Genomic DNA, 26,446 nt, shown 5'->3' on the forward strand with positions numbered 1-26,446 from the left:
ACACACAATTTCTCTGTTGTAAAGAACACTCCTTCTCCACCACAGACCCCACATGAAGCCTTTATTGCCTCCACAGAGCATACAACAGAGGCCAATGGATTATACCACTCTTCATTAAGATGCTGAGGAAATAATATCCTTAAAACAAATAGCACTTGCTTGAACCTCCCTACTTTGAAACAGAACCTTAATATTTGACATGGGAGTTACTAGGTTCATGGAGATGCATGAACCTATAACCGTGCTGTTCCTATAAAACTCCATTCAAATACAGCCAAATTGTGACCTTCTGAAGCCTGGAGTTAACATACATCTCAGCAGATGTCTCACAGGTTGGCAGCTCAATTCCCACCAATTCCTCTGCACCGAGCGTGGCCGGGACAGTGGCTGCAGGGCTCCTGGGGGCTTTCACTGCAACCACTCTTTCTGGTGACCTGGAGCCCTTGAGATGTTGGGCACGAGAAGCAGAGAGCTATTGCTGGCATTGAACACTGTCCTTGGGGCAGCAGGAGAGGGAGACTTGACTGAAAGACAGTGAAGAGGTGAGGAGCTGCGGCTGGAAGGTGGAAATGGCAGAGAAGCAAGAGATGGAGGAGCCTGGCTGGGGGAAGCTGGGGCATACAGGCAATGCCTCCCTGGCCCGCTTGAAAGACAGGGTGACAGTGGAAGAGCAAAAACTGGTGAAGGGGAAAAGGGCTGGGGATGTACAGGAGTCTGAGATGTGGAGGCAGGAACTGGAACTAGTGGCAGGAGGAGAGAGGTTTAGGGTAAGGGTGTCCTCAAGTCACAAGGACATGGATGTACAAAGGTAGGAGGGTCTGCACGCGCTTCCCTCACTATCTAGGAACAGAGTTTAGGAGATCTCAGACCTCTTCCATCTTGTTATAACAGGTGAAACCAACAGATACACTGTGCCCCGTACCTCCCTCCATACATTTGTAACAATGATGTTTTCTAACAAGGGCACTAGCAGATGCAGAGCATACAATTGCAGCTCTCTACTGTGCAAGTAATATTGCTTTAACGCACCATGAACCACTCTAAAGGACTTGCACTGCGGTCTAGATTATTAATCTTCAGAATAGGTTGCCTTTTTTTCTCTCTTGGGTATGTAAGAAAAAGCCTCATGAAGTGCGTGACTGACAGCACTGTAGACAGAACGGGAGAGGATAAGATGGCACAAAGTTTTTCCTGTAACATCTTATTTCTGGTTTTTTTAACTCTTTGGGTGTCCTGTGTGTGCTTATCCTGCCTCTCCATACACCTTTTGCTTGCTAATTTCCCGGGTCTTTGACGCTGCAGGTGTCCTCTGGTGGATGTGTCCCTGGTGCACCTGCCTAAGGAACTGCTGCTGAAGTTGCTCCAGTGCTGGGTCTCCCAAAGAGATGCCACGTCCTCAGAACTCTTTGGTTGGAGGGAAATCTCTGGGGAGGAGACAGGGGAGCAGCACCCCCTTCTTAACACATACTGTGATTTCTTGGTGCTTGGATGTTTCAGGGCCAGCAGGAGCAGCTGCAGGGGCCAGGTGCGTGTGAGTCTATGCTAAAGTCAGGGCTGTGCGGAGAAGCACTGTAATGTGGTCAGAAAAAATATGCCTGGTCATATTTGAGACCCAAATGCTACACTGCACTGACTTGTCATTATTTATTTATTTTATCTTATTTTGTTATTTAATCTATTAAGATTTTAGATGAAGGTCATGCTCAAACAATTCTCTGTTTTCTAGGTTGAGGTTCTCAATCAACTGCTTTTAACCTACAGAACCTTCCTTCCCTTCATCTATAAATCATCTTGGAAAGAAAAGATACTTTAGGTGACACCATTCCTCTCCTGTGTTGCCCTGGCACAAAACCTATGTGCCTGTCCTAGGAGTGGATGCTCTGATCTGTAGCTCGTCATCAAGTGAGGCGTGCTAGTCCCAGCCCACAATCCCAGTGCATCGTTACCAAATACATGAGCAACACCTGCCACCAGTGTCTAAGAGACTGTAGTCATCAGCATGTGAAGAGCAATCACCTAGCCCAAGGCAGCACCAAAAGTATTTCAGACTCAGAATTTGAGAGAAAAGTATGAGAGACACCAAGCATCTGTCAAAAGAAGTAATTTTAATGTAGTCCCTTTGTGGCCGTTTACTTCCCACCCAATTGCCATGAATTATTCCAATATCACGCAAAGCATGCATTCTTGTTCTGCCATTTCAGTGAGATTTTTTGCAAGATAAAGACCTAAAGCTCCTGCCAAACTGACTTCTGAGCAACTGCCATGGCCTTATTATATACCACCAAGCCTTCTCTTCCAGCACAACTCATGTGAACAGACAGCAAAAACAGACCAGAGAGCGGCACCTCTCCCCACCAGCCCTTAGGTATCAAATCCTGGCCACACCAGTATGTGGGAATGGCCACATCACATCACACCAAGGGTATACTTTAGTATACTCTTCCCCCCAAAATTTGATTCAGTTGTGCATAAGACTAGAAAATGCATTTTTAAAATAAGATTTTCTCTGTTACTGATATGTGTTTTTATGTACACAAACATATATGCATGTACACACAGTCATCTGCTCCAGGGTTAATATGGTAAAGATATCATGTGGGTAGCTGTGCAGTTTATAAAATAATTTGCTGTCAAACAAAATGAGTAAAATCTAGATCAGATGTAAACATTTATACTAAGGCCAAGAAAAACGATTGACAATTCGCAAAATTTGTTTTACTTCCCTAACAGAACTGAGAAAGAGTGGATCAAATCCTTACCGTGTGTTGGGCTTCAGGTTCTCAATTGGCAAATGAGTAGTCCCTGCAGTCCTGGTTGACCACTTATTCTTTAAAAAGTCATCATAGGATGCACTGTAAACCAGATAGCCTGTAAACAGGAAAGACAAATAGTTTTGAGGATTCTAAACAAATTTTAAATAAATGATATCCCTAGGTTTCATGGTAGATTTTATGGGTTAAAAGGAGTGGAAGCGTCTTTGAATACGAAAGTGATTCGATGCCTAACTCTCCTGGAAAATCCCAGGCCAGAAGAAATTTCTGTCATTAGCTAATAATGATGGAGCATTACATCAGAGGATGGTACCCAGGTACGAATTCTGATTTAAAACACAGTGAAGGCAAAAAGATGACAGAGGCAACTCATTCACTGTTTTAAGTGATATACTGTGCAGAAATGAATATAGTTAGAAATACCAGAGGCTTTTTGAAAGGGGGGGGGGGGGAAGTTATGGAAACTGCGCTCGGTAAGGTACTGGATCAACAGCCTTGAAGAATGAAATGCTGTGGGACAGACACCACATAGCCTGTTCAAGTGCCACCTTCTCCCTTCCTAACCATTATCGCTGCTTTGGCTCCGCCAGCTCCCACCCCTCTGCCGTGGCTGTCAGCTGCAGAGCTGGGCGAGGCTCCTCGAAAACTGGACGTTAGCACCGAAGCAGTGGCCTTTTCCAATGCTTACTTCAGATCTGTTGGGTCCACTGACAAACAGGGATTGAATAACTTCTAAAATATTTTGGTTATTTACTCTAGTGTTTTTCCAGCAACTTTTGAGATTCATTCTTGAAGTCAGTTGGGCTTCTGTCTGGCTCTCCAAAGGTCTACAGACATTAAAGGAGATCTAATTTAATACATCTGTTTAACATATTCCCCATCCCTGAACCTCGCTTGTCAGACTGATATTTGAGCAAAATTTCAGTAAAACAAGGTAAGCATAGCCTGGGCCACAGACTCCACTGGAGATAATTGACTGTGATACATTCTTTTCCTACAAAAAAAGTGGACTAGAAGACCACCAAGCCAGAAGCACCTCTACAGGCAGACTGCTCCTGCAGCCATGCTCACAGCTAGGCAGGACCCAGACCAGCTCCAGTCATGAAGTCACCTTTGCTCAGAGCAGACTGAAGTCGAGTGTGAAAGATGCTCCAAAGGCAGGCTTGGGAGGTGCCTGCGGTGGAGCTGAGGGCACTACCTGGGGGCAGAAGTGCTCAGTCGAGCAAAGCGCTATCACAGCTACCATCCAGGCAAGAAGCAGTGCCTTCAGAACCACTGGCATAAAATCAGTGCCAAAATCTTGAGATATCTGGACCAACATGGGCTGGTCGGTCTGGCACTGAGGGACAACAGAGGGACCTTTCTTGCTCCTCATAAAGTAGCTCACCTCCCTCAGAAAATTGCAGAGGAGTGAGAACTTCATGAGCTGTTGGCTCAGTTTCAGGTAAAAATGGTCATTTAAGAAAACCTTCCCCTTCCCCACTACCCCATCAGGAGAGCAACCCTCAGGAGAGTACCTGTTACCATGTCTCCTCGAGCAGGTTTGGCCCAGTCCACGATGACAAAGGAGTGACAGCCTTCGACTGCCACGACAGTGATGTTGTGAGGGGCTTTCAGGGGATGCAGATCTTTCCCTCTGAGGTCATTAGGGATGATTTCATCAAGGCTCTCCACTTGGAAGTGCTCCAGGGCCTCTGTCAAGGAGCAGGGGGCTGCTGGATCTTTATTGAGATAGGTCACATAAGGAGCTGGAAGAGACAGGGAAGGGTGGCATTTAGTTAGCAGTTTGTAGGTACCACAGAGTAGCACACAGGCTGGCAATTTCCTGAAAAGAAGAGAGTCAAGTTTTGTGATGCATTTTAGAATTCCTCCCCTTCCAGCCCAGAGATGGTTCGCTGCTGCCAACAAAGCATGGCTCACACTCAATTTGACTGATGAGCAGGGGGAATGGGATGCCAATATTCAGGTCTACCCCACACTCACAACTGTACCCAACTATGCAAAGACAGAAGGATCGTCTTTGCTACGAGACGCAGAAGAGAGCAGTCTGACTGCAGGACCCTCCGCACACTAGCTCCAGCTGCTCTGGAAGGTGGGGTGAAAATGTCACCCAAACTCTCTGCCTTTCCACACATGGGAACAGATCCCTGCAGGGCCTTAGATCGTCTAAGACTTTACAGGTCTAAGTGGTTGGTTCTTACACAAACATCCTGAAGCTGGAGTGAAACAACAGAGGGAACAAGAAGAGTAATTCCAAGGTGAAGTCTGACCAGGTTAAATGAAGGGATTATTGCTGTGGTCCCCTGGGTACTAAGGGACCAGGAGTCATGAGTCCCTACCTTCCAGGCATGCACTCCCAACCTGTAACTTCTATTTTTAAAAGCTTTATACTGACTGGAATTGCACTTCAGTTCAGGAAAAGATTAAACCATCTTTTTATTGCCTTAAAAGTCACTGTAACGTTCAAAGTAAGGACTATAAAACTTGCTTTGGAAATGTTTATTCAGTTGCAATAATACAATTCATTGAAATGGTAATATTATTTCCCTAGTGCCTTGAAATGTTCATAAACCAACATTTCTTGGTTTATCTTATTGGATTTCATGCCCTAAGGGGATTTTTTCCAGATCTTGCAATGAAGTTAATTTTAGCCTCTCCAGCTAAATGAATCAAGAAGCACTGTCAGTGAGAGAGCTGAATAGAAACATCATGAAATTGTTTGGACAGGGAAACTGAAGATGCACTGGAAAAAGTCTTGGCATATATAAAACCAAATCTTTTACTCCAGCAGCAGAGCTCTACTCTAACCCACGTGAAGCTTGTGGATATTGAAAGGGAAGACAAGACATGAGTCAAAGCTGACTCTCCATCCCCTGAACTCCCATCTGAAATGCCAGGTGAGCCAGCAGCTGACCTGACCTCAGTTCAAATGCCAGAGGTGTGTAAAGGGCTGCGGGGGGGTCACCAGTCTGGGGTGGAGGCTGTAATGCAGTGCCCTACCACCTCCAAATCCCTCTGGTCTGGCCCCCAGCTGCTTCTCTGACAAAGGAGCAGAGCAGCTCTGAAGTCAGAGCTGCAACACCTACCTACACACTTGAATGGCTCACGTACACAGGAGCCAGCCTCATGGCTCATGTCAATGTATTGGGGGTTCCTTCACCAAGTTCCTTATACAGAGCAAAGATACGAATAGCAAAGTCAAATTTATCTCTATTGGTTTTACTTTTTGGAAAGTTCATATCCAAAATAACATTCACTCCTTGACTTTGAAGCACACCTTTGACACACAAGCTTGTGCAAGGTGGGTGAAATCACTGGGGTCAGTGGAAAAGAATTAGGTCCCTCAGAGGAAGACTCACACCTACATGGAGACTTGCACTGATTGAACTACTGGTGTGAACTTAAAATAATGCAGTTGAGCTGAACTGAGCACCAGAGTAGATGCTCTTGCTTTCTTACTGACTTCAGCTAAACCGAACACAATGCAGAATACAAAGCAGAGCACTTACTTACACTGCAAGAGTACAAAGAGGTTTGCATTGCTTCAACAAAATCGGTGTGGGTCCACACATAGACATGCAAGCTTCGAAGCTATGAGCAAAGTACTGCTGTTTGGGTTTCCCAGGTGGCGGTCCTTACAAGGACCACACACTAGTCTGTTGGACGTATTTGTGCAATGGTCTCAGCTTAAGAGCTGACCTTGCTAGAACAAGAGTTCTTTGCAGCACAAGTAGTAAGCTACATAAACCAAAGGACATCCTTACCAGTAAACCGTTTCTTCCCAGCAATATCATATTCTGACACAGGGCCGGTGCCAACAACACTAGTCTCAGGATAGACAACTTCCAATTCTGTTGTTGTAGAAGCCGTGGTGGTGGTGACAGTGGTGGTGGTTGGTGGCAAAGTGCTCTCAAAAAACTCATAGTCTTCAGAGGAAACATAAGATGAAAATGTTAGCTTGCTTCATGTTATTTTGGCTTAACTACAAGAAGGGAAACATTTCTGTCACCAGCCACTGTCCCAAAGGAGTGCCACACACCCTTGCCCTAGCTGCTGCACACTCCTTACGGGCCTCTAAGTCAGCGTTGGTCACACTTCAGCCTTGCAAGGGTTTCTACCAAACTGATGGACAGCAAGCACAAAGTCTTTGCCTTAGAATACTAGTGTCGTTGCTGATTTAGACCTCGCTCACACAGGTAAAAAGGATGACAATAAACAAATGTATTCATACAGCAATATCCTGAACGTGCTTCATTTGCCACCTCCCCTCACAACCCCCAAAAGAAGACAGCACAGTAATTGAATCCCTGGCCACAGCCCTCAGATGCCAAAGGAAGGAGATAAGGGAGTGAAAAAATGGCTTTTTAAGAAAACTGTGTTATTATTCTAAAATGCTAGAGCTGGTTCATACTGCTTTTAAACATTCCTGCAACTTAAGAGGTGTGGAGTCTTGTACCTGCCGTTTGTGGTCCCATTAGGGCCATGAGGGAAAGCAAACTGGCCCACATGAATCTCCTGATATTCAGTCCTCCTTGATATTCAGTCCTATTAAATCCAGTGCTCTTTGAAAAGCTACTGCGCTACCAGATTGACACACAAAATGAAGGCAAAGAAGCATTTGGCATCCCTGCTGTGTCCTCATACAGGCTGTGGGACTCGGCTCATGGCTTTGAATGTCTTCTGCTTAAACTGCTAAAGCATTTGTTTTCTGCAAGTGACCTGCACCTAAGGGGAGGCCTGGCAAAAGACCTGTGCACTGAGGATATTCTGCTTTCATGGGGATGGAAGGAACATGGGATGCAGGACTTGTGCAGTTTTTAGTTCATCCTCCCCTCCCCACATTCTAAATCTTGGCCTCAATATGAAGTGATCAGAATAAAAAGCACAAAAGTCTATGATATCTTCCTCTCAGCTGCTGCACTCTCTTTCTAAATGCTTTTCTGTTGTTGTTGGTTTGACTTAATATCCCAGCACTACATCCACAAAGAAAAAAACTTTTATTATTCTAGAGCCATAAATTCTACTACAAAGCTTTGAGTTTAACAGAGGTCTGTACTTATCCGCTTTAATATGTGGGGGTAGGAGCAGGAATCTGAGGATTAAAAGGAGCAGAACATCAGAAGTCACTGATGGCAGAAAGAGAATGCTAGTTCCAGTAATTGAAAATTTGCATTCCCTGTGCAAACTTACAATTAAATGCTGGGACTTGAGGCTTCCTCTTCAGCTAAGTTTTGTGTGTCCTGGATTATAATATCAAGATGGCATGAATATAACTGCAAAAATCTTTCCCTCTTCTCCTTTTATCTGATTTCAAATCTCTTTGATTTGAATTCCACATGAATTCAGCAGATTAATTATTTTATATGTAGGTGATCTCATTCAGTATGAGCATGTTTTATAGTCTCAATGCAGACTACACATCAAAAAAAAAAGACCAAAAAAATATATTCACAGTGCTGTAGAGTGCTAAAAACTCACTAGGGTATTTCAAGTTTCCAGGGCTCAGATGTTATTTGGATTTTCTATTTTAAAAGAGTTCATTGACTTTGACTGGGCTGGAGTTAGAAGTTGTACCAGAGAAAGTAAATCTAGGATTGAAGCAGTAACTGTATGACCCAGCTCTGAACATAATCTATTTCCACAACAGGTTCCTGTTAGATTGCAGGACTGATAGAAAGGGACTTTCATGTCCAGAAACAGTTGCCTTTGCACCCTTGCTCTTCACATGTGACGCAGGACTCTGGAAAGCTTTTCCAGCTCACCACTGCTTACTTAAGCTCCCATTCACCAACCTGCCCCCTCGAACCCAATTCCAAAGAAAGCAGACAGGGAAAAAAACAACCCCAAACATGCCACCTGCAATAGACTTTTACAGTTAAACAGTACCATCATCATATATCACATATGCCTCTGGAGTTGCTGTCACATCTGAATCCAGTCCTGAGAACGTATCTGTTGAAAGAGAAAGAAAAAAATGCTGTAAGAATTCAACGGTCTCATCCCCACCCTCCTAGTAAAATACTTCTGGAATAAAGTTTAAAATAAAAATCTTTAGCTGGTTGATTTGTAAAGAAATGAGATAACTGCCTAGTTTGCAGATAACACAGTGACAGTCTGCTCTGCATATTTAGAATAGCAGATGAGTAGCTAACTGCAGTAGCCAGGAGTTTTGCTGGGGGAAAATGGGTTCAGGGCTGCTACTCAAAATTGAGAGTAATGCACGTTCCAGGAGCTCTGCCCCGGGCCTCAGCAGCTCTGGAGCAAAGGCAGGCTGCCAGCAACCACGTAACACTCAGGTCAGGATTTGACAACGTTTTGTAGTCTCAGGAGCAGCAAATGTGAGAAATTTATATGCAAAAAAACAACCAAGCAATTCAAATAAACTGAAAATTTCTATTCAAATAGTTTTGCGTGGGAATAAAAATCAAACCACCCACAGAGCCATGACATTTACAGACTGTGTCTATGCTAGCAAGTAATGCAGCCCAAAAGGAATAGATTTGTAGAATGAAGTAATTGGTGCTGGATTTTCTGGGGTTTTACTTTGCACTAGCTCTAGTCTGATCCTGTGGACTGAATGCCAATTACAGGTTGCGGCACACACGTGCCATCCTGAAGCACTGCTTCTGCTTTTGTTTCATCCAACAGGAATTCAGTTTGTGCACACCGGGATTGCTCCATGATGCAAACAAAAGTATAGTAAGAAGAGATGATTGTGAGGTGCACATCAAAAACACTCTCCCGATCCACCCCAAAACCCAATGCAAATGCACCCACAGACTTCCCAGATGCCTATCCCTGCATATTATCTCAATATCTCTGCAGGTCATGTATCTAGCACAAGGTACATCAACCATCAAGTACCTCATCTTGCGAATCCTGGAGGCTTCCCTACACGCTCTGAGAAATGCATTTCTCCACATGTTATTCAGGGAAGCCAAAGAGTACACGAAGCTCAGATTAGCCATGAAAAGCAATGCAAACAAAGCAAAAGCATTGTGCTGGAACCCACTGCAGGTACAGTGAGAAGTCTTCAATGAAATGCTGGGGCTGGGGAGGCCCGTGTGTGAACAAAGACAAGAGAAAGACAGCTCAGGATACTACACAGAAACTGGTAATGTTCTTGTTACACTTGATATGAAAGCAACAACGTTATTTTTACTAAGCCAGTAATACAAACAATGCAAAATTTCAACTGCCAATGTCGAATAGTTCACAAATATAATCTGAATGATACATTTTCATTTTGCAGGGTTTTTTTATTTAGAACCAACAATTATTGTACAAGACTACTACAGTAAGTTTCTTTTAAATAGACAGTAGTGATTTTAATGCCAAATAAGCTTTGAAAACACAGGAAATGGGTTAATTCTCGTCAGACTTTCATATAGCAAAATCTGACATTTTCTCATGGTAGACTTCTGCAGCCACTCTTCAGGAGATCATCCACTTGGAAGCCATTTGAATTCTCTGAGGGTAGTCAGTGACAAAGTAGATCCTTTGCTGAATTCTGCAGATCTTCTCACCACAGTTGGCCAGCATCAACCAACATCTATAATGTATGCACCTACCTTTGACTACATCCAAGTAAACAAGAGGCTCAGATATGCAGAAATTTGGTCCTTCATGGGCAGATTTCAACTCATTCACACCTATTAGCTAGTCAGCCTTTGGCCTACGTACAATCCAGCAAAAACAAATTTTATTTTCTATTTTTCACTTGTTCAGTCTCTTCTACTTCACTGTCTGTGCTTCTTTAGCATTAGCTGTGGCACGGCGACAATAAGGGTACTTCCCAAAAGACCTCTCACTTTACAATTTTCTGTACGTACACCAGCAGTTCTCCAGCTTGCTTCATCACCCTTTGCTGCAGCTCTTTAGTGAACCCTGCCTGTACCAAATGAGGCTAAGTCTTGCTATGACCGCTTGCCGTAGTCTTTTGGCATCTGTAAGGACAGTGGACTGTGCAACCATCACTTGATTTTATCACATATAACGTGGTTAAGACTCCACCTTTTTTCTCCTTGTGAGTTCATGAAAAAAGTTTAGCTGATTTCACTGACAAATCACGCTTGTGTGGCCAAACTCCTTCTTGAAAGTTAAAGACTGCTGAATCTAGTGAAATGTTGACAATAAATTCTGCTGGGCCGAGCAAAAATCCTGCCAGAGAGTACGCGAATTTGCCAAAGCTTAAGTAGAACGTTTGGCGGTGGGTTTTGGCGCTTGCAGCCCCCAGCTGTTTGTGAGTAAAGCACTTAGCAACAAATATCAAACTTTGGCAGAAAAAGTATTTCATTAAATGATCTGGAGGATTTTCCAGACTCGGATTAAAGGGAAAGACAACATAAAAATATGATTTGGAAATGGTCAAGGGAAAACTGCATTAAATGTTTTGATAGTTCAAGTAGCAGTTGTTTATCTCTCTTGAAATAGACACTGCACTTGTTAAACAAAAACAGCCATCATTAAATAAATACTACAAAGATGCTTTCTTTTCAAGTAAGTTCCTCTGTGGAACAGGCAGGTTGTTTTGCTGCATTTGTCAAATGTTGAGGCAGGTCACCAGGATGCCAAAAAAAAAAAAGGGGGGGGAGAAGATCAAGAAAATACTAAAATTACTCTTCAGAGAAACTTTCATAATTGCCAGGTAGGGACTAATATTGCTCAAGCTATACGGCAGGTAAGAAGTAGAAATCCAGCACCGTCTTGTCCTTTCAGTCTTCCACTGTGATATGTTTGCAGACATACTGTCAAAATGCCAGACAGTTTAGGAGTGACTTAAGGGCCATTCTCATTGAACACGCAGCCTGTGTAAAAAACTAGTTTTCATTCATGCCTCTAACAAAGTTCAAGGATTCAGCAAGCCCATCTGGTAGTAGGCAAAAAAACCCAGCAGAATGTTTTTAAACGTTCATAAAATCACATGAAAATTCCCCAGCCCACAACTCTGCTAAAAATAATACTGCAAAGCTTTTTGTTGTTCAGCTTCTGGAGCCTATGCTCAGATTAACCCCAGCCATATTTCATGAAGTCTTACTGTTCTTATAATATGTATTCTCAGAAGAGGTCCTTCAGGTATCAAATAGCACAGGCCAAAGAGAGGAAACATTACAGGACATAAGCAACATTTAAGGTAAGCAAAAGGAGCTGGTGGGAGTGGGAGGGACTCTAACTCTACCAAAAATCATGGTCCCCTTTAGGCAACTTTGAAAATACCAGGGTGACCATATACAACAATATTTGTAACACTTTTGTAAATACAGTTAAGAACAATGAAAGTGCCGAAGGGAAAACCAAAAATCTTCAAATAAATATTTAACGATGATGGTCATTTTTATATACATATATTTGTGTGTGTACACATCCATGCATATGTACATATGCAAGCACACTTCTATAAATACACACTGTCAAACATGGGGCTAATTGTTAGATAAATATTAATACTACAAAACATTGTAATTCCACCTGCACAAGGCACTAACATCTCTGACTCATTACTTACCCAAGGTAGCTCGTAAGGGAATTTTCAGTCTTCTGCTTCTGAGATCCTTTCCAAAGATGCCATCCTTAGACTCACTGTGAGTTGCTGAAGCCACATCTTTTCATCGCTCTGCACTCTTCAAAGTGATAGTTCAGCTTCCTAGGCCATGGTTACACGACCTACTTGTAAATCTACTTTGGCTTCAGAGATACAGGTGTATGGGGGAAAGGTAAGGGGGGTTCATTACTCATTACAACTGGCTGCTGCAGTTGGCAGATGTCTGACTGCCAACCTGTTGTTTAGGTTATGGCCATGCTGCTACTTTTGTAGACTGAGTTGGGGATTACCTACAAAGGGAAAGGATAAGGACTACCATGGTGCTCCCTGATCTGGTCTTGCAAAATAAGCAGCTAACTGGTTTGCAATGCAACATTCAGGTGATGAAAGGGTAAAACGTGGTAGGAACAGGCTCAATGCCCAAAGACTCTAGTGCATTTATATTTGTTTACTTTGGATTTCAGTTTGGCACCATCTCCTAAGCTTATATAACTGCAACAGGGAAATAATGACATGCACTGACACTGTTTTATATTTTCAGATAAGAAAGAAATTAGTGTACAACTCCCTGCCTTATTGTGCAGAGCCAGGGTTGTCTTTCCCCAGATTAATCCGTGCTGTGCTACATTCCTGCTAGACAATCTCTATCTCTGAGGGCTGGCAAGAGAACAGGAATCTCATTTTGCAAAAGCTGGTTCCATCATGGCTCAAAAGAGAGGCTTTTCAGAATTTATTGTGAGAAATGAACACAAAATAGACAAAATGTATAGTGCCTTCAGGTCCTTCCCTGGCCTGAACTGGAGTGAGGACTTCCTTATACGTGAGTGCTTTGACCACAAAATTACTGCCTATACTTGTGCTCATGTGCGTGAATATATGTGACAAGATAAGGTAAGAATGTTGCTGAAATCAACGTATTTCCACGAAAAACTTCAGCTTTGGGGAAAGTTGACATTTTCCAATGAAAAACCATTTAACACCCAAACCCTTCTTCAGCTGCTCTAATCTCAGCTCCTACCTTATCACATGGACCAAAATCTTCAGAGGCAGATTCTTTCCTGCTTTACATTTGTGTAACTGCACTGTACAAAGAGCACAACCAAAGAAGTTCAAACAGCACAAAAGGAAGTTACCTTCTGCATTGCACTCTGGCAGGCCATCGAACCCCAACAGCAAGTTGCCCTCATCATCATACTGTCCATAGGTGCCTGGAGGACAGGTTGGGGGTGGTTTCTCAGTGGGTGGCTCAGTGGTGGTTGGTTCAGGAGTGGTGGTGGTAGTTGTAGCAACAGTTGTTGTAGTGGTTGTAGTAGTTGTTGTGGTAGTTGTTGGGGGTATTGTTGTAGTAGTAGTTGAGGGAGTGGTTGTTTTCTTAATCATTTCAAGACCAATGAGAGGTTTCCCTCCAAGGCTTATGATTGGTTTATCTTGTGCACTTGCTACAGGTTTACTAAACCTGCCATGTCCAAACAAAGGTAATCCATCAGGACTCACCATTGGGGCACCCTTTTCATCTAGGAGAGAAGAACAAAACCAAAAAATCTCACCACTAATCCATTTCAGGCTTATAGCATGGTATTTATCAACAGTAGATACCACAAGAGCACTGAGAGTGTGACTACAGCCTCCTGTAATGAAGCTGACAAAGAAGGTTGTTGTCTAGGAAAGAGCCATGGCGAAGGAAGCTGGAAAATGGTTCAGAAGAACCTCAGATAAACCACAGTGGTATTCACTTTTATCAGCTGTTTGATAAACACTTCTTGGGAAGACTGCAGGGAGGTTTCACTTCAGAATCACAATGTGCAGACAGTGCCTGCGTTTAATCTAAGTCAGTCTCGTAATTGTTGATGAAAGGTATGATAAATCCATATTCTGCTCCCTACTGTCAAACATGTGCAAGGAAAAACTGGGATGAGCTGGTGAGATGCTGTCACTGCAGATAAACTTTTGTGCCAAATTCTGGATACTGCAAATATTCATGGGAACCAGTTTAACAGCAGGCACTGAATTTGCATTCAAGAGATCTGTACAGGTGGACTGATATGCAAACAGCAGTGTTTTCACAGATCACACACAGGGGTTTTTTACTATTTGTAGTCAGTTTCAGAAGAAAAAATAAAATAATCACATACATATGGCTGATACAGTGCTAGTGGTGGGAAATAATTATTTCTATGTCTACAAAGATAGAAACAAGCATCAATCCTTATTCTGTCTCAGTTCTGCAGTCCTTTCTAATGCTGATACAAGTGAGATGGACTTGGGTGATTCTTGCTGCCTCATACTCTGGAGCCCCACAGGATGCCTCAAAGTCTCCCCAGGTCCTGCAATGTGCTGACTGCCTGATGGAGACCTGAGGTACAAGCAACTCCAAATGGCTTGCATGGGACCTGGGGATGCCTGAAGCATTCAACAGCTCAAAGACTTGTACCATGTGCACAAAAACTGTAGATTTGTTTCTGTAGGAAGGAAGCTGTCACTTACCAACAATTGTACGTCCATCCCCTCCTAATTTCACTCGGAGAGGGTTGCCTTGGGAATCTTGGAGGTATTTTCCTTCAACATTTAACACTAGCCCTCGGTCAAGATCTACAATCTAAAAGCAATAGATGGACTCAAGTTTAGCTAATACAAGAGGGGGTGAAATGAAATTTCACAGCAACAGAAATCCTGGGGAAATTAAGATGCTAAGTGTGATGTTCAGGAATAGCTACAACACGCACAGACTTTTAAAAGTGAGTCACTAATTGTATAGTAATCCCTGAAAAATCACTACTGAAGAAAGCAAATCCCCAGGAGCTGGGCTCCAGAGTTGCACAACAACCATATTCATATCACCTACTATAGCTCTCACGTGCAAAGGAGCAACTCCCTTGATTTTCTTGGGCTGTGCAACTCCTAAGGTGGATTCCTGTAATACTGATTTCAGTATAACCCTGAGTCCTTTTGAAGATGGGATTTAAAAGTATGTCTACTAATCAAAAAAAAAGGAAAAATTAAACTAGTTAATTTAGATTGAAACAGCAGTGAAAACAAAGTAGCTAAGATTTTAATTGCGGTAGGAGACTGAAGAAAAGCCTCTGTCTCATAAAACAAATCTGTCTGAAAGCTTGGATTGAATTCAAGAGGTAACTGCAGTTAAAATCCAGTCCTCGTTGCTATTATTTCAACCCAAAATAGCTGAACTGTATGCTGTTTTAACCTGAGGTAACAGACACTGAGCCACAGAACACAAAAATGCAAAAGGTGTTAAGTGCTGAGAGGAAACTGGGAAAAGGATATGAGCAGCAGTTCCAGGTCAGCAAGACAGACTTACATTTGGTGCTGGGGAAAAGACTGTAGCAGGAGGGACAGTAGATCATGAGCGCAGTCTCTGAAGCCCTCCAGGCCTCAGATGTTGACATAGATCCTCTTGCTTTACAAGGTGTTCGTCCTGCTTGCAGCATGCCCTCCTCTCGTGGAGTAGAGAGAGAGGCCCCACAGCCTCCCGAGGACCTTTCTAGCCCACTTTCTGGAGTCTATTTAAAGGGGTTTGGGCATGCTTTTCAAAATGCCTCCCTTGAATGTGACATACCTGATGCACCTTTTTATATTCCTCTGATGCAAATGGCAAGATTGAAGTGGCCATAAAATAAATGTCTTTAAAAGACAAAGTCTGGGCACGCAGGCACCTAGCGGGGCTCTCCTATCAATGGCATCTGAGCTCTTCTGAAAATACCACTGGAAACATGTCTGTACAAATGGCAAAATGCTTAAAGATACCTACGTATGTGCATTTAAAGCATTGTGACACTTATGGAGTAACTTTACATTTCGATACTCTTGCTCATGAGCTTCTCCCTGGAGCGTGAGTCTGGGAGAAGCATTGCTGAACACATCTTTCACAGCAGCTATCCCAGGCAGTTCCCACTCACGTTGCACAGCAGACAAGCCCTGAGTCACTGGGGAGCGTAAGTCCCACTGACTTTGAGGAAAAAATGTTTCACTAAATTTATGGGAGTAATGCTATAGTTGAAAATTGAAGCCATCAGGCTTTAAATCAGACATTTAAAATGTTCAAGTAATGAAATGCAGAATTTGTCATTAGATTTCAATGGAACAGTGGAAACTAGATCGCTAAGTATAACCTCACTTTACAGCTTCATTGACTGAGGGCACTGTTCTCCTTTCTTTTCTTAATGAAAATCTAAGTACCATAAAAGGCCAAAGCATCTTGAATTTGGAAAGAAGGTCACCCTACCCACTTTGTTCCTTGAGGGCCATTGATTACTCTCTGTCCACTTGGTTTTCCATTATTACCAGGTATTATTTTTCCATTTCCATTTTTCGTTGTAAGATTAGGTCTGCCATTGTAACCTGAAACAGAGAAGAAAACACACTATCCTGAAGAGAGCTCTGCAACCTACAAACCACATTCTAAAATGCAAAGAAATGCATTTTCTGACCGATCTGGACATAAATGAGAGCAGAAAGAGCCCTCACCACGCTTGCCAAACCAGGCATTTCATTTCTGCTTGGAGCAACTGGTGTGACACTGTCAGATCCCCGCAGCTGACACAAGCATCTGAAATGGTTTCTTCTGAAGAGGTGAAACACTCATGGTTTGTTTCTACCATGTTTATTTGGCCTCTTTATTCCCTGTTTTTTTTTAAGAAAATATTAACTGAACGCTCCTCGGCTATTAACTTCCCACTTGCATGGCTAGCAGTAAGCTGGTATACAACCTCCGCAGAGAAATCCGTTATTCTTTCAGGCCATATATCTCATCCTCCATGGTACTATTTAAGGTCCACTCCCATCTTAAAGCTCTGCAAGCTAGTGGACCTCTACACAATACCGAGTCTGACTAAAGCATAGCAAATACAATAGCCCAGCTGCATGGTCCTCACTGTATAACAGTGAGGCCACATTGAACAAAATATTGTTATCTACATATAGCATAGGAGGTATGTACTAAAACACTCAGGTCACTCAATACTATTCTGAGTCCATGCATTGGAGGGAGAAAAAATATTTCTACCTAGCAAAGTCACTGAGACTGTCTGGGATTCTCCATAGGTGACACGGGGAATCCATAGGTCACACACCTTGACGTGTAGTGGACCTTCTGTTCCACTACCCAGGGTCAGCAGATACTCTGCCAGAAAGCAAGCCTCTAACATTTGGCGTAAATCACAGCCATAAAGGTATTAGAGGGCCTGACTGTGATGTGAGCAGTGCTCAACAGGAATGTGCAACCCTGAGCTGTCACTTAGAAAAAAGAGGAAAGTGGCTTAAAAATTAATAAAAGAAAACAGAATGCCAGGACAGCATGAGGCAACACCTTACTGCCTAGGCATGGGCAAGGGTAGCACTATATAACCTACAAAAGCCTTTTAGTAATCCATATGACGAAGAGCAATATACCTGAGAGGTTGTCATATTCTGAGTACAAATGTGCTTTCAGTGAGCATTCAGTGAAGTCATTGCTCAATAAGGAACATAGCCCTTTTTCCAATTTAATACCTAACTCTGTCATCTTCCCTGTGGATCACTGGATCCTGTGCAGATCAGACCACAGGACCAAAGGTCTGGGGCACCACATTACACCAATTAGGCAACATCCTCAAGAACTGGGCTCACTGAGAACCAGCAAAATAAAAAGTAATACCTTATACTAAGTAACTGAACCTGCATTCTGATGGAGGACTTTCCATCTAACTGCTGATCTTAGGAAAAACACAATTCAGTGAGATTACTACGACAAAGACAAGATACCTTGTCTATAAGGAGGTCTAACAAATTGCCGTTGGGAAGGGCTCCGTAGCCTGGAGTTCGATAGCCGCTGGCGAGGGGACAAAGTGGAAGAAGAAACTGTTGGAGAAACAGTGTGTGTGGTGGTAGATGCAGAAGAACGTGGCCAGACGAAGCTTGGTTTAGATGGGGTATGCTTGTTAGAGGACTGAGTAATCCGTGATGCTATGGCAGAGCTTCCTGGTGATTCGGGAGAAGATATTTTTAATGTTGGAGTTTTTTCCTTCTCTTCCTCTTCAGAGCTTACTTTGTGAGGTAGAAGAGTGTCCATAGATTTCCTTTTATTGCTAGTAGTGTCTTCATATGTGTTTTTGTTACCTCTAGAAATAGAAGGGGACCATTCTGCTGCCAAAGCTGTGGGCTTCTGTTCCACTTCTTTCTGATCATATTCACTGTAATAATCGTCCTCTTCATTAGAAACTGACTGACGAGATATAGATGAAGAGGACGAAGGAACTTTTCGAGGAAGTTCAGCTTTGGACATTTTTGAGGGCAACAGGCCGTATTTTTTCTCTGTTTGGGACACTGTTCTTGTAGCGACCCTTGAGCGAGTAGGTAATGAAGGACGAGCTTGTCTCGAAGAAGTGGATGACAACCTTGCATTATACTGGTTGTCTTTTGCTGTATCACTGGCAGAGCTGGAGTCTGGCCGAGTAAGTTTTGGTTTGTAGGAAGGTACCTGAGAACTTGGCTGCTGTTGCTTTGATAGAGATGAACTTGAGCTTCCCTGAGAGAAAGATGCAGGTAATCCCCTAGAAGAAGACACCTCTTTAGGAAACACAGAGCGGCTGCTTGCTCTGTCACTGCCTCCTGTTACATCCTCATCATCATTCTCCTGCAATTCTTCGTTACTCTGGGATGAGACATGAGACGGGAGGCGCCGGCCCCTTGAATGCAGTAAGGAAGGACTGGTTTGTGCCCTCTGTGGAGGCTCTGAGTGGGAGGTCTTCTCCAATGGAAGATGAGAGGGGAATGTCTTTTTAGGCAAAGATACACTTGGTTTTGATCGAGCAAGCACTTCTTTTACCTCTCGACTGTCCTGCTCTTCAGGCTTATGTTTGGAAAGAGAAGACTGCAAAAGAGAATGCTTTTCTGGAGCAGCTGCTCGACTTCGTTGTTCTTCTGAGTCAGAGCGGGGCAACTTTTCACCATGTGTCTCTCTGAGGTGAGAATCAGAATCGACCTGAGGATTTCTTCTCTTGGAATAGATTGCTGAAGAAGACTGCCTGGAAGAGGGTAGAGAAGGAAATAAGGGGTTTGCATCTTGTGAGTCCTCCCTATAATTCTTATCAACATCCCTTCCATCGGATTTGGCGCTGGTGGAGGAGCGAGAGTGAGGTGAAGTGTGAGCAGAAACAGCAGACCTTGATGAGACTGCCACCGCAGCTAATTTCGAATCCTTCCATGTGTGAGAACTGGAGCCTGAGGGAAGCCTTGTTTGCTGTGACCTAGAACTGGGCTGTCCTGCTCTGTCCTCTGCTTCTTCACTGTCAAACTCATTATGGCTATCATCACGAGCATGGGAATCTGCTGATTTGGAAGAGGGTTGATGTGAATGACCTAGAGAGCCAGACCTACTGGGATGGCTTGGGACAACCTCATGAGAGATAGCAGACTGCCGATTTGATGGCAAAGCCAGGCGACTAGGCTCTGAAGTTTCAGAAGGCACTTTCACCAGCATGGGGTCTGGCTTTCCTTCCACATTACCCACAAGATCATTATTTTTGGCAGGCAGAGGATGGGAAGAGGTTTTAGAAGGCACATTAGTGTTACTTTGCTTCAGTTGCTTTGTTTCATTATCTGTGTATTTAGGAACAGACGAGGCAGAAGAGTGTTGTGCTGACGATGGTAACAGTGCTGGTGGCTCACGTTTCTCTGTGCTCGTCTGCCGTGACACCTCTGATGCGTGGGTTCGAACAGAGGCCCTCCCTGAGGCAAGGACAGGGTGGACTGGCCGACTAGGGGACAAGGGTCTAACATTCCTCCTCTGATCCTGGGCTTTTGGTGGTGTCGTTGCAGCTTCTTGGGAGGAATCGCGATCATCTGTCACCTCAGTGGACTGGAGATCAGGTTCCAGCTCTCCTGTCTTTCTAGAAGGTAACTGAGATTTACTTAGGACCCCTCGAGTCAAGATTTTATTCTTATATTCAGAAAGAAGACTCTTTTTATCACTAACATTAGGTGAACGAACAGACGACTGCTTAGAGGAAAGTGATGGCTGGACTTTTGAAGAAACAGAAGATGTTTGAGAAGGAGATGAGCCAGCATTCCCAGTTTTTTTAGCCTCTGAATTATCTTGAATATTTGTTTGTTGCTGAGGAACTGAATCCTCATGAGCAGCTGGGGGGAAAAAAAGTGTTTATTCACAACAATAGAAGAAGCACAAAAAACTGACCAAGAGAAGAAACCAGCCAGGTAGCAAGAACAAAACAACTTATGAGAATATGAGACAATAATTATTTCTGTATTAACCAGCCTGTGGAGTCTGGCTGAGTAAGTTTTGGTTTATAGGAAGGTACCTATGTGGAATTATTGTACCTTGGGTAAAACTTAGAGCAATTAAAACCAAATATCTAAAAGCAGGGACTGCGACATCCTATCAGTGAAACCAAATCTTCAGCAGAGCTTAGTCATGTTGATGGCATGGTGCTGCATTATCCCATCTGAGGCCCACATTTTTACTTAACTCAGCAAATCTTCTGTCCCCGAAACAGCATCTTTTTGGCCAGAAGCAAACGCAAGGAGTAGTATCTGAGTAAGCCACTCTTAAGTGACTTTTAAGAGCAGGATTTGTCAGGAATAGTGCAACCAAAGACCCAAAGCATTGTATTCTTTGGCCTTTGGAAAACAAAAGCACATAGTGTTTTCATGCAGGAAATAATAGAGTATGGTATGCATTTTTTTAAGATGTTAAAATGTCCATAAAATGTCCTTTTACATGCTGCAGAGTGACAAACGCTTATCTACAAGCATCTCTTTGGACAACATAGTGATGAAAAGAACTAACAGAAACAGTATTGAGGAAGTAAAATCCCACGGGTTAGATGGAGTGCAGAGGAAGGTAAGTCAGTAAGAATTAACATAACTGGGAGCAAGGCAAGAACGGGCAGACTACACAATCGGTACATGGCTTGGTGCTCACCTGATGGGATGGCGACACTGAAGGCTTTAGACTGAGGACCTGGTCCCTTCCTGTTTGCTGCCCGAATTTTGAAAATATAGCGCTCCCCGGCCTGCAGACCATCTATTATGGCTGATGTTGTAGCTCCAGAGTAGGTGATGGACTTTGCTCCAAATGGCTTGAGAGCCGGGGCGTATGAAAGAATGTATTCTGAAATGATTTGGCAGACGGTTGGAAGGAGGAAACTGAAAACAGTCCTGTTTCCAGCGGACAGACTGTATGGGTAGGATGAATTAGAACGTGCATTACTAAAATTAATACACTAGCAATGCACGCCGAGTCAACAGCTGGAGTATAAAGACATGAGAAATATATATATACATATCTATGTAGGTAAGTTGAATGTTTGTTCATCTCAACAGACAAAATCAAATCACATCAATGACCTAATGACTGAGACAGAACATGTTAGCTATACCTTTGTAAAAATACATAAGCAACAATGGCCATCAGAGTAGTCACCAAGAGGAGCCGGACGACAGCCATGCGCGCCTCCAAAGAAGGTGTGGGGGACATGAGAAAGTTACAGCACCAACTACTGCGTGGTTTGGTGTGCTGCACCAGGAGATATTTTTTTGTTTCTGGACACCAACTAATAAAGGGAAAAAAATGAGTCCTCTGAAAAAATCAACTGCCCTAAATCAGAAATAACAGAGGAAACCTACAAAGAGAAAATGCACTGGAGACACAAAACATGTATGAACACTGCCAGGAAAATATGCACTGTCCTACTATTTCTGGAAATCTAGTCTGAAAGACTGTGCAAATGTTAGGTAGCACAGATCGCTACAATCAGAATACCCGTGGTATTATGGCTGACGAACCATGAGCAGATTTTAGACTTCCCAAGAGAAAGAGAAATTTTGGACTTACTGATTAGCTACCAAGATATTTGCAATCAACAACACATGATCCAGAGAATATTCTTCCAAAACATAACTTGCTCACAATGGTGGACAAAACACAACTGCATTGCTGACTGTAGCTATGTCCACAGCAAACAAGAATGTTAAAAAATTTTCTTTCCCACAGAAATTATTTGGAAGAAGAACAAAATGGTGTATTCACATAATTATCGTTCAAGACATCAGTATTAAAATCAGGTGACATTATTCATTACTATTAATTACTTTCTTATCCTACATTCCCAACAGAGCCTTGACACAGCTATAATTGCATGGTACTTTAAGACCCTAGTCATGCAAAAGCAGCTCTGCCAGTCCACTGTGGTGAAACTCTACCAGCTCCAAAGGCCATATACTCATTCCTCAGCAGTGCTGGAGCCTGAAGGGCATCCCCATGAAAACATCAAAGCACTTACTTTAACCTTGGAAACAATATTACTGCAGTCAAATATAAGTGTTTCCAGCTGAGTCTTTGCTTAGAGGGTTTTTAGCTGTAATCTACAGGCCAGTAGGTAAAATTAATGCCTGGATGACTGAAGTTCTTATTCAGAAGATACTTCTACCAGGAAGTAACAGCACTGCACATTGCCAAATGGTAGGAATAGCATGCCTGTCCAACAAAATCAAAATCTGACACACTGTGCTTAACTATAGCCAGGGCCAAACACCACTGCAGAGAGAGCAAAGCAAGGTCTTGTTGCCACTTAAGAAACTCACCCTGCTCTCACCTTTCAGTTTAGGATTACTGTGGTACCTGTGCTCTGTATTAGCTTTCTGTATTGAGAGAAATTTCACCCCATAGGAATAATTGTAGGCGTGAAGAGGACTCTTCCCATTATACTCCCAAGGAGTGCAGGTAAGATCTCTGCCGTGTGCAGGCTTCCTTTTCTTTTCAATCCTCTGTAAGAGGCACGGGTATCAGACCAAAACAGGGTTTTGAAAATAAATTCCAAGGGCTGCCAGTTTTCTCTCTCTACACAAAGAAACACAATAATACTTGAGGAGTCACAGTGCCGTGATGGGAAAACTCTAGAACATAGTAAGACCTTTAAAAACAGGAAACTTATTTTTTTCTGAAAACAAGACCATACTCATTGTGTTAAGAAATAAGCCATGCATCAAAATCAAGAAAAACAAATCATCAATATTTTATATGCAAATGCATTTAATGCTCAGTTGAAAAAAAATCAATGTATTAGAAGGCATGGTAAGCTTTGGTGTAACTTCTGGTAACTCTCAAATGGCTACTGCAGGGCATTTTCTCCCATTACTTTAATATGTGGTATAAATATATAAAAGGACAGGGTTGAAAAACAAAAGGACCAAGAGACAAAAAATCCTGATTATCACGTGCTATCAAAATGACTATGAAGTGCTAATTCAGTGATTTCATTTAGCCAGTATAAACATCATTTTTGTCATTTATTTAGTTTAAAAATAAGACCTCTCCTGTAAGACTTCATACTCAAGAAAAACAAATATATATTATTTACATATAAGCGTTCAGCCCTTGAATATCAGGTATCTTTAAAATGATTGCCTTGGATGAATCATCTAAAGATCAGCAGACAAAAATGGACAAAGGGCTACAGACTGCTCAAAATTAGGAGCAGACTTGAAATTTCAGATAATGTCCCTGCATGACCCTACTTTAAGAAATAATAATTCTTGGACACAATTGCAGCTCCATTGAAGCAATTGGCAAGACTCCTACTGACTTCAAAGAGGAAGGAATTCCACCACTGCCCTGAAGAACACATAAAGTAGATCTTGTATGCAGACACGGTACACTTCCCTCCAGGCCAAAGGTTTTTTAAATCCTGAGATGCTACAGCGCTGATAAGGCACCTCCAGAAACTTGTGTAACTCGAGAACACAATCCTGTCAACCACTGGAGAATGGGAGCGGCCAAAAAATCAGCCTGTTCATTTTCAGAGGGAAAAAGGAAAAAAGAAATCCCAGAAAGCTTTTTTTTTTTTTAAATCCTATGCAAGTAAATAGCCACTGACAAATTAGCTTTATGACCATGTACAATAACGCTACAGTACACAAGGCTTATGCATGATCTGTTGAAATCACTTCTGTGCTTGCTTCTTAAGCTGAGGCTTTCCTTCCGTGATGATAAACTAGAAATATAACATAAACCCACTCACTTTCCTGGCAACTACCCAACTTTTCCTTCTTCACCTAACTGTTACAAATCCTTTGGGAAACTTCATTCTTGAGCTCCATTTTGACCTGCTTATTAACGGAAGAAGAGGTAAGCATGCACGCGTGACACCCTGGGAAGCTCTGTGACATCCCAGGCACACGGTGATGATGGCTTCCCAGCGGCGGTGCAGAGACGCTGGGCTGGAAACAAGAAAATCTTGATTGGTATAAGCCATTAACAAGTGAAAAAATCCTGGCACGGTCAGCGGTTCCAGCTTGCTGTGGAGCGGCAGTCTGGCTTTGAGAAGACCAGCTCCTTGAGGGGGTTAAAAACCAACAGTGATGACTTACCTTTCACCTTTCCTTCACTCTCTGGGAGAGCATCCCAGGATGCTGCTACAGAGGTTGGTTTCCCCTTTAGTGGCCAAACATCCAAATTTTCAGGTGCGCTGGCAGGAGCTGTGAAACAGCCATACACAGAAGAGGCAAGTAAGAAAAGTTGACCTACACAGCACACACCTTTTGCTCGTTCTTCTCATAGCAGAAATTCCTGTATGGCCATTTCAAAGATAAATGTGAAGAGCACACATGGCTCAGGTCCACGCGTGCCTGTATTACATCTCTATCACACTCCTGTGGTGAAATTTTATTCCATACTTTCAGGAACAGACTGTCTGCACGAGACTGCTACTGTGGCTTAGCTGGAACGACGTGGTAATTCAGTTGTTATGGACAACTTCCCTGTACCAAAGGCACCCCACAGCTTCTCCGTAGTGGAGGCAGGATTTAAATTTGCTGCCCACAGAGAGGGACAGCAGCCAGGCTGCTCCTCCCAAAGGAAGGGGCACACCCAGCTGCAGGGGTCCAAGGTGCTGACCCGTCCCCCAGAAATACCCAAACCATCTCCCCCTGTTCTCATCGCACCACAAGAGCAGCCCTGGTGTGCTCTCCAGGGCACTGCTGCAGGGACGCAGGCAGCAGCACCGAGGCCCTTCCCATGTTCCCAACCCTCTGCTGCCCCAGGTAACCCCTTATTCTGGCTTTCCCTCAAGTCAGCCCTATTTCACAGCTCAAACCCTAAGACTTGTGTTAGCCCAAGGACCTTTGAATACATACCCGCCTCTGGGGTCCGTTGGTAAACAGACACACTCCATTTGCCTTCCTTTTCTCCCTCCAAGATTTGGACGGCAAACTCGTACATGGTGTCCGGCACCAGATTCTCCACCAGCGCCCGCCGGTTGGACACCTGCTTGTAATCCCACCTTGCCGATTCCCCCTTCTCCCGATAGCGAACACTGTATTGCCTGGGATCAGAAACACACGAAAATAAAAATTCACATGTTGAAACCTAGCATTAGCAGCACCAGAGAGGGATGGGGCTGCTTTCCTCTCAGCTAGCCTGCTGGGGCTTACTGGGGAACCTACCAAAATGCAGACAACGAAGTACCACCACCACCAAAAGCCAGCATCTTTTAAGCAAACATTTGTGCCTTCCTCTAACGGAGTCTAATTGCTTTCACCCCCAGGGATGGACTGCTCTTTCCAGCCTCTTACTCTAAACACCCCCTGCCCCGGGGGGAAGCCACAGGGCTTTATGAACCAAGCCAGGCGTCCCGGCGGGCTCCACGCCACCATCTCGCTGCCCCATGCCGGACGGCTGGGAGCCCCTCACTCCCAGAGCAGCGCCAGCGGCTCGGTTCCCACGTGTCTGCCCAGATAACTGCTTCCACAAGGAAACTGACAACATCTAAAATTATCACTTCTCCTGCTGTGCCCCTCGGGGTGTTTCAGCACCGGGTTGCACAGCCCTTCAGTGTTCCCAGGCTGAGCAACACAATCCAGCACTTTCAGAATTTTGGCAGTTTCCAGCCCATTTCTCTGTTTATTTTGGTCTCCAATTGCTGCAGCATGCTGCTGCGAGCCAAGCTCTCCCACTCACGGGAGCCCCCGACCTGCTCAGCCTCAGCTGCATGGGGTCTCTGGAGGGTCAGCAGATGCAGGGGGCACTGACGGGTGTATTCCCCATCGCAGTGATGCTTCCTTCACCCGCCGTATGGTCGTCTCGAAGCTGTAGTCTGTTCTGACAATCTAACTCAACACCTCA

The 26,446-nt window shown here is 43.6% G+C and overlaps 1 protein-coding gene across 1 annotated transcript in view; it reads right to left on the reverse strand.

Moving 5' to 3' along the window:
- FNDC1 (fibronectin type III domain containing 1) overlaps positions 1-26,446 on the reverse strand; it is a 46,998-nt gene that overhangs the window by 15,549 nt on the left and 5,003 nt on the right. The window contains exons 4-15 of the mRNA XM_050894860.1: positions 25,459-25,646; positions 24,694-24,801; positions 21,248-21,436; positions 18,070-20,445; positions 16,553-16,668; positions 14,797-14,908; positions 13,446-13,826; positions 12,435-12,437; positions 8,658-8,723; positions 6,536-6,697; positions 4,289-4,519; positions 2,760-2,868 (exon numbers count right to left, since the gene is read on the reverse strand). Coding sequence (XP_050750817.1) covers positions 2,760-2,868; positions 4,289-4,519; positions 6,536-6,697; positions 8,658-8,723; positions 12,435-12,437; positions 13,446-13,826; positions 14,797-14,908; positions 16,553-16,668; positions 18,070-20,445; positions 21,248-21,436; positions 24,694-24,801; positions 25,459-25,646 — 4,041 coding nt within the window. The remainder of the gene's footprint in view (positions 1-2,759; positions 2,869-4,288; positions 4,520-6,535; positions 6,698-8,657; positions 8,724-12,434; positions 12,438-13,445; positions 13,827-14,796; positions 14,909-16,552; positions 16,669-18,069; positions 20,446-21,247; positions 21,437-24,693; positions 24,802-25,458; positions 25,647-26,446) is intronic.

Source organism: Gymnogyps californianus, chromosome 3 (assembly GCF_018139145.2).
Source record: "Gymnogyps californianus isolate 813 chromosome 3, ASM1813914v2, whole genome shotgun sequence".
NCBI lineage: Eukaryota > Metazoa > Chordata > Aves > Accipitriformes > Cathartidae > Gymnogyps > Gymnogyps californianus.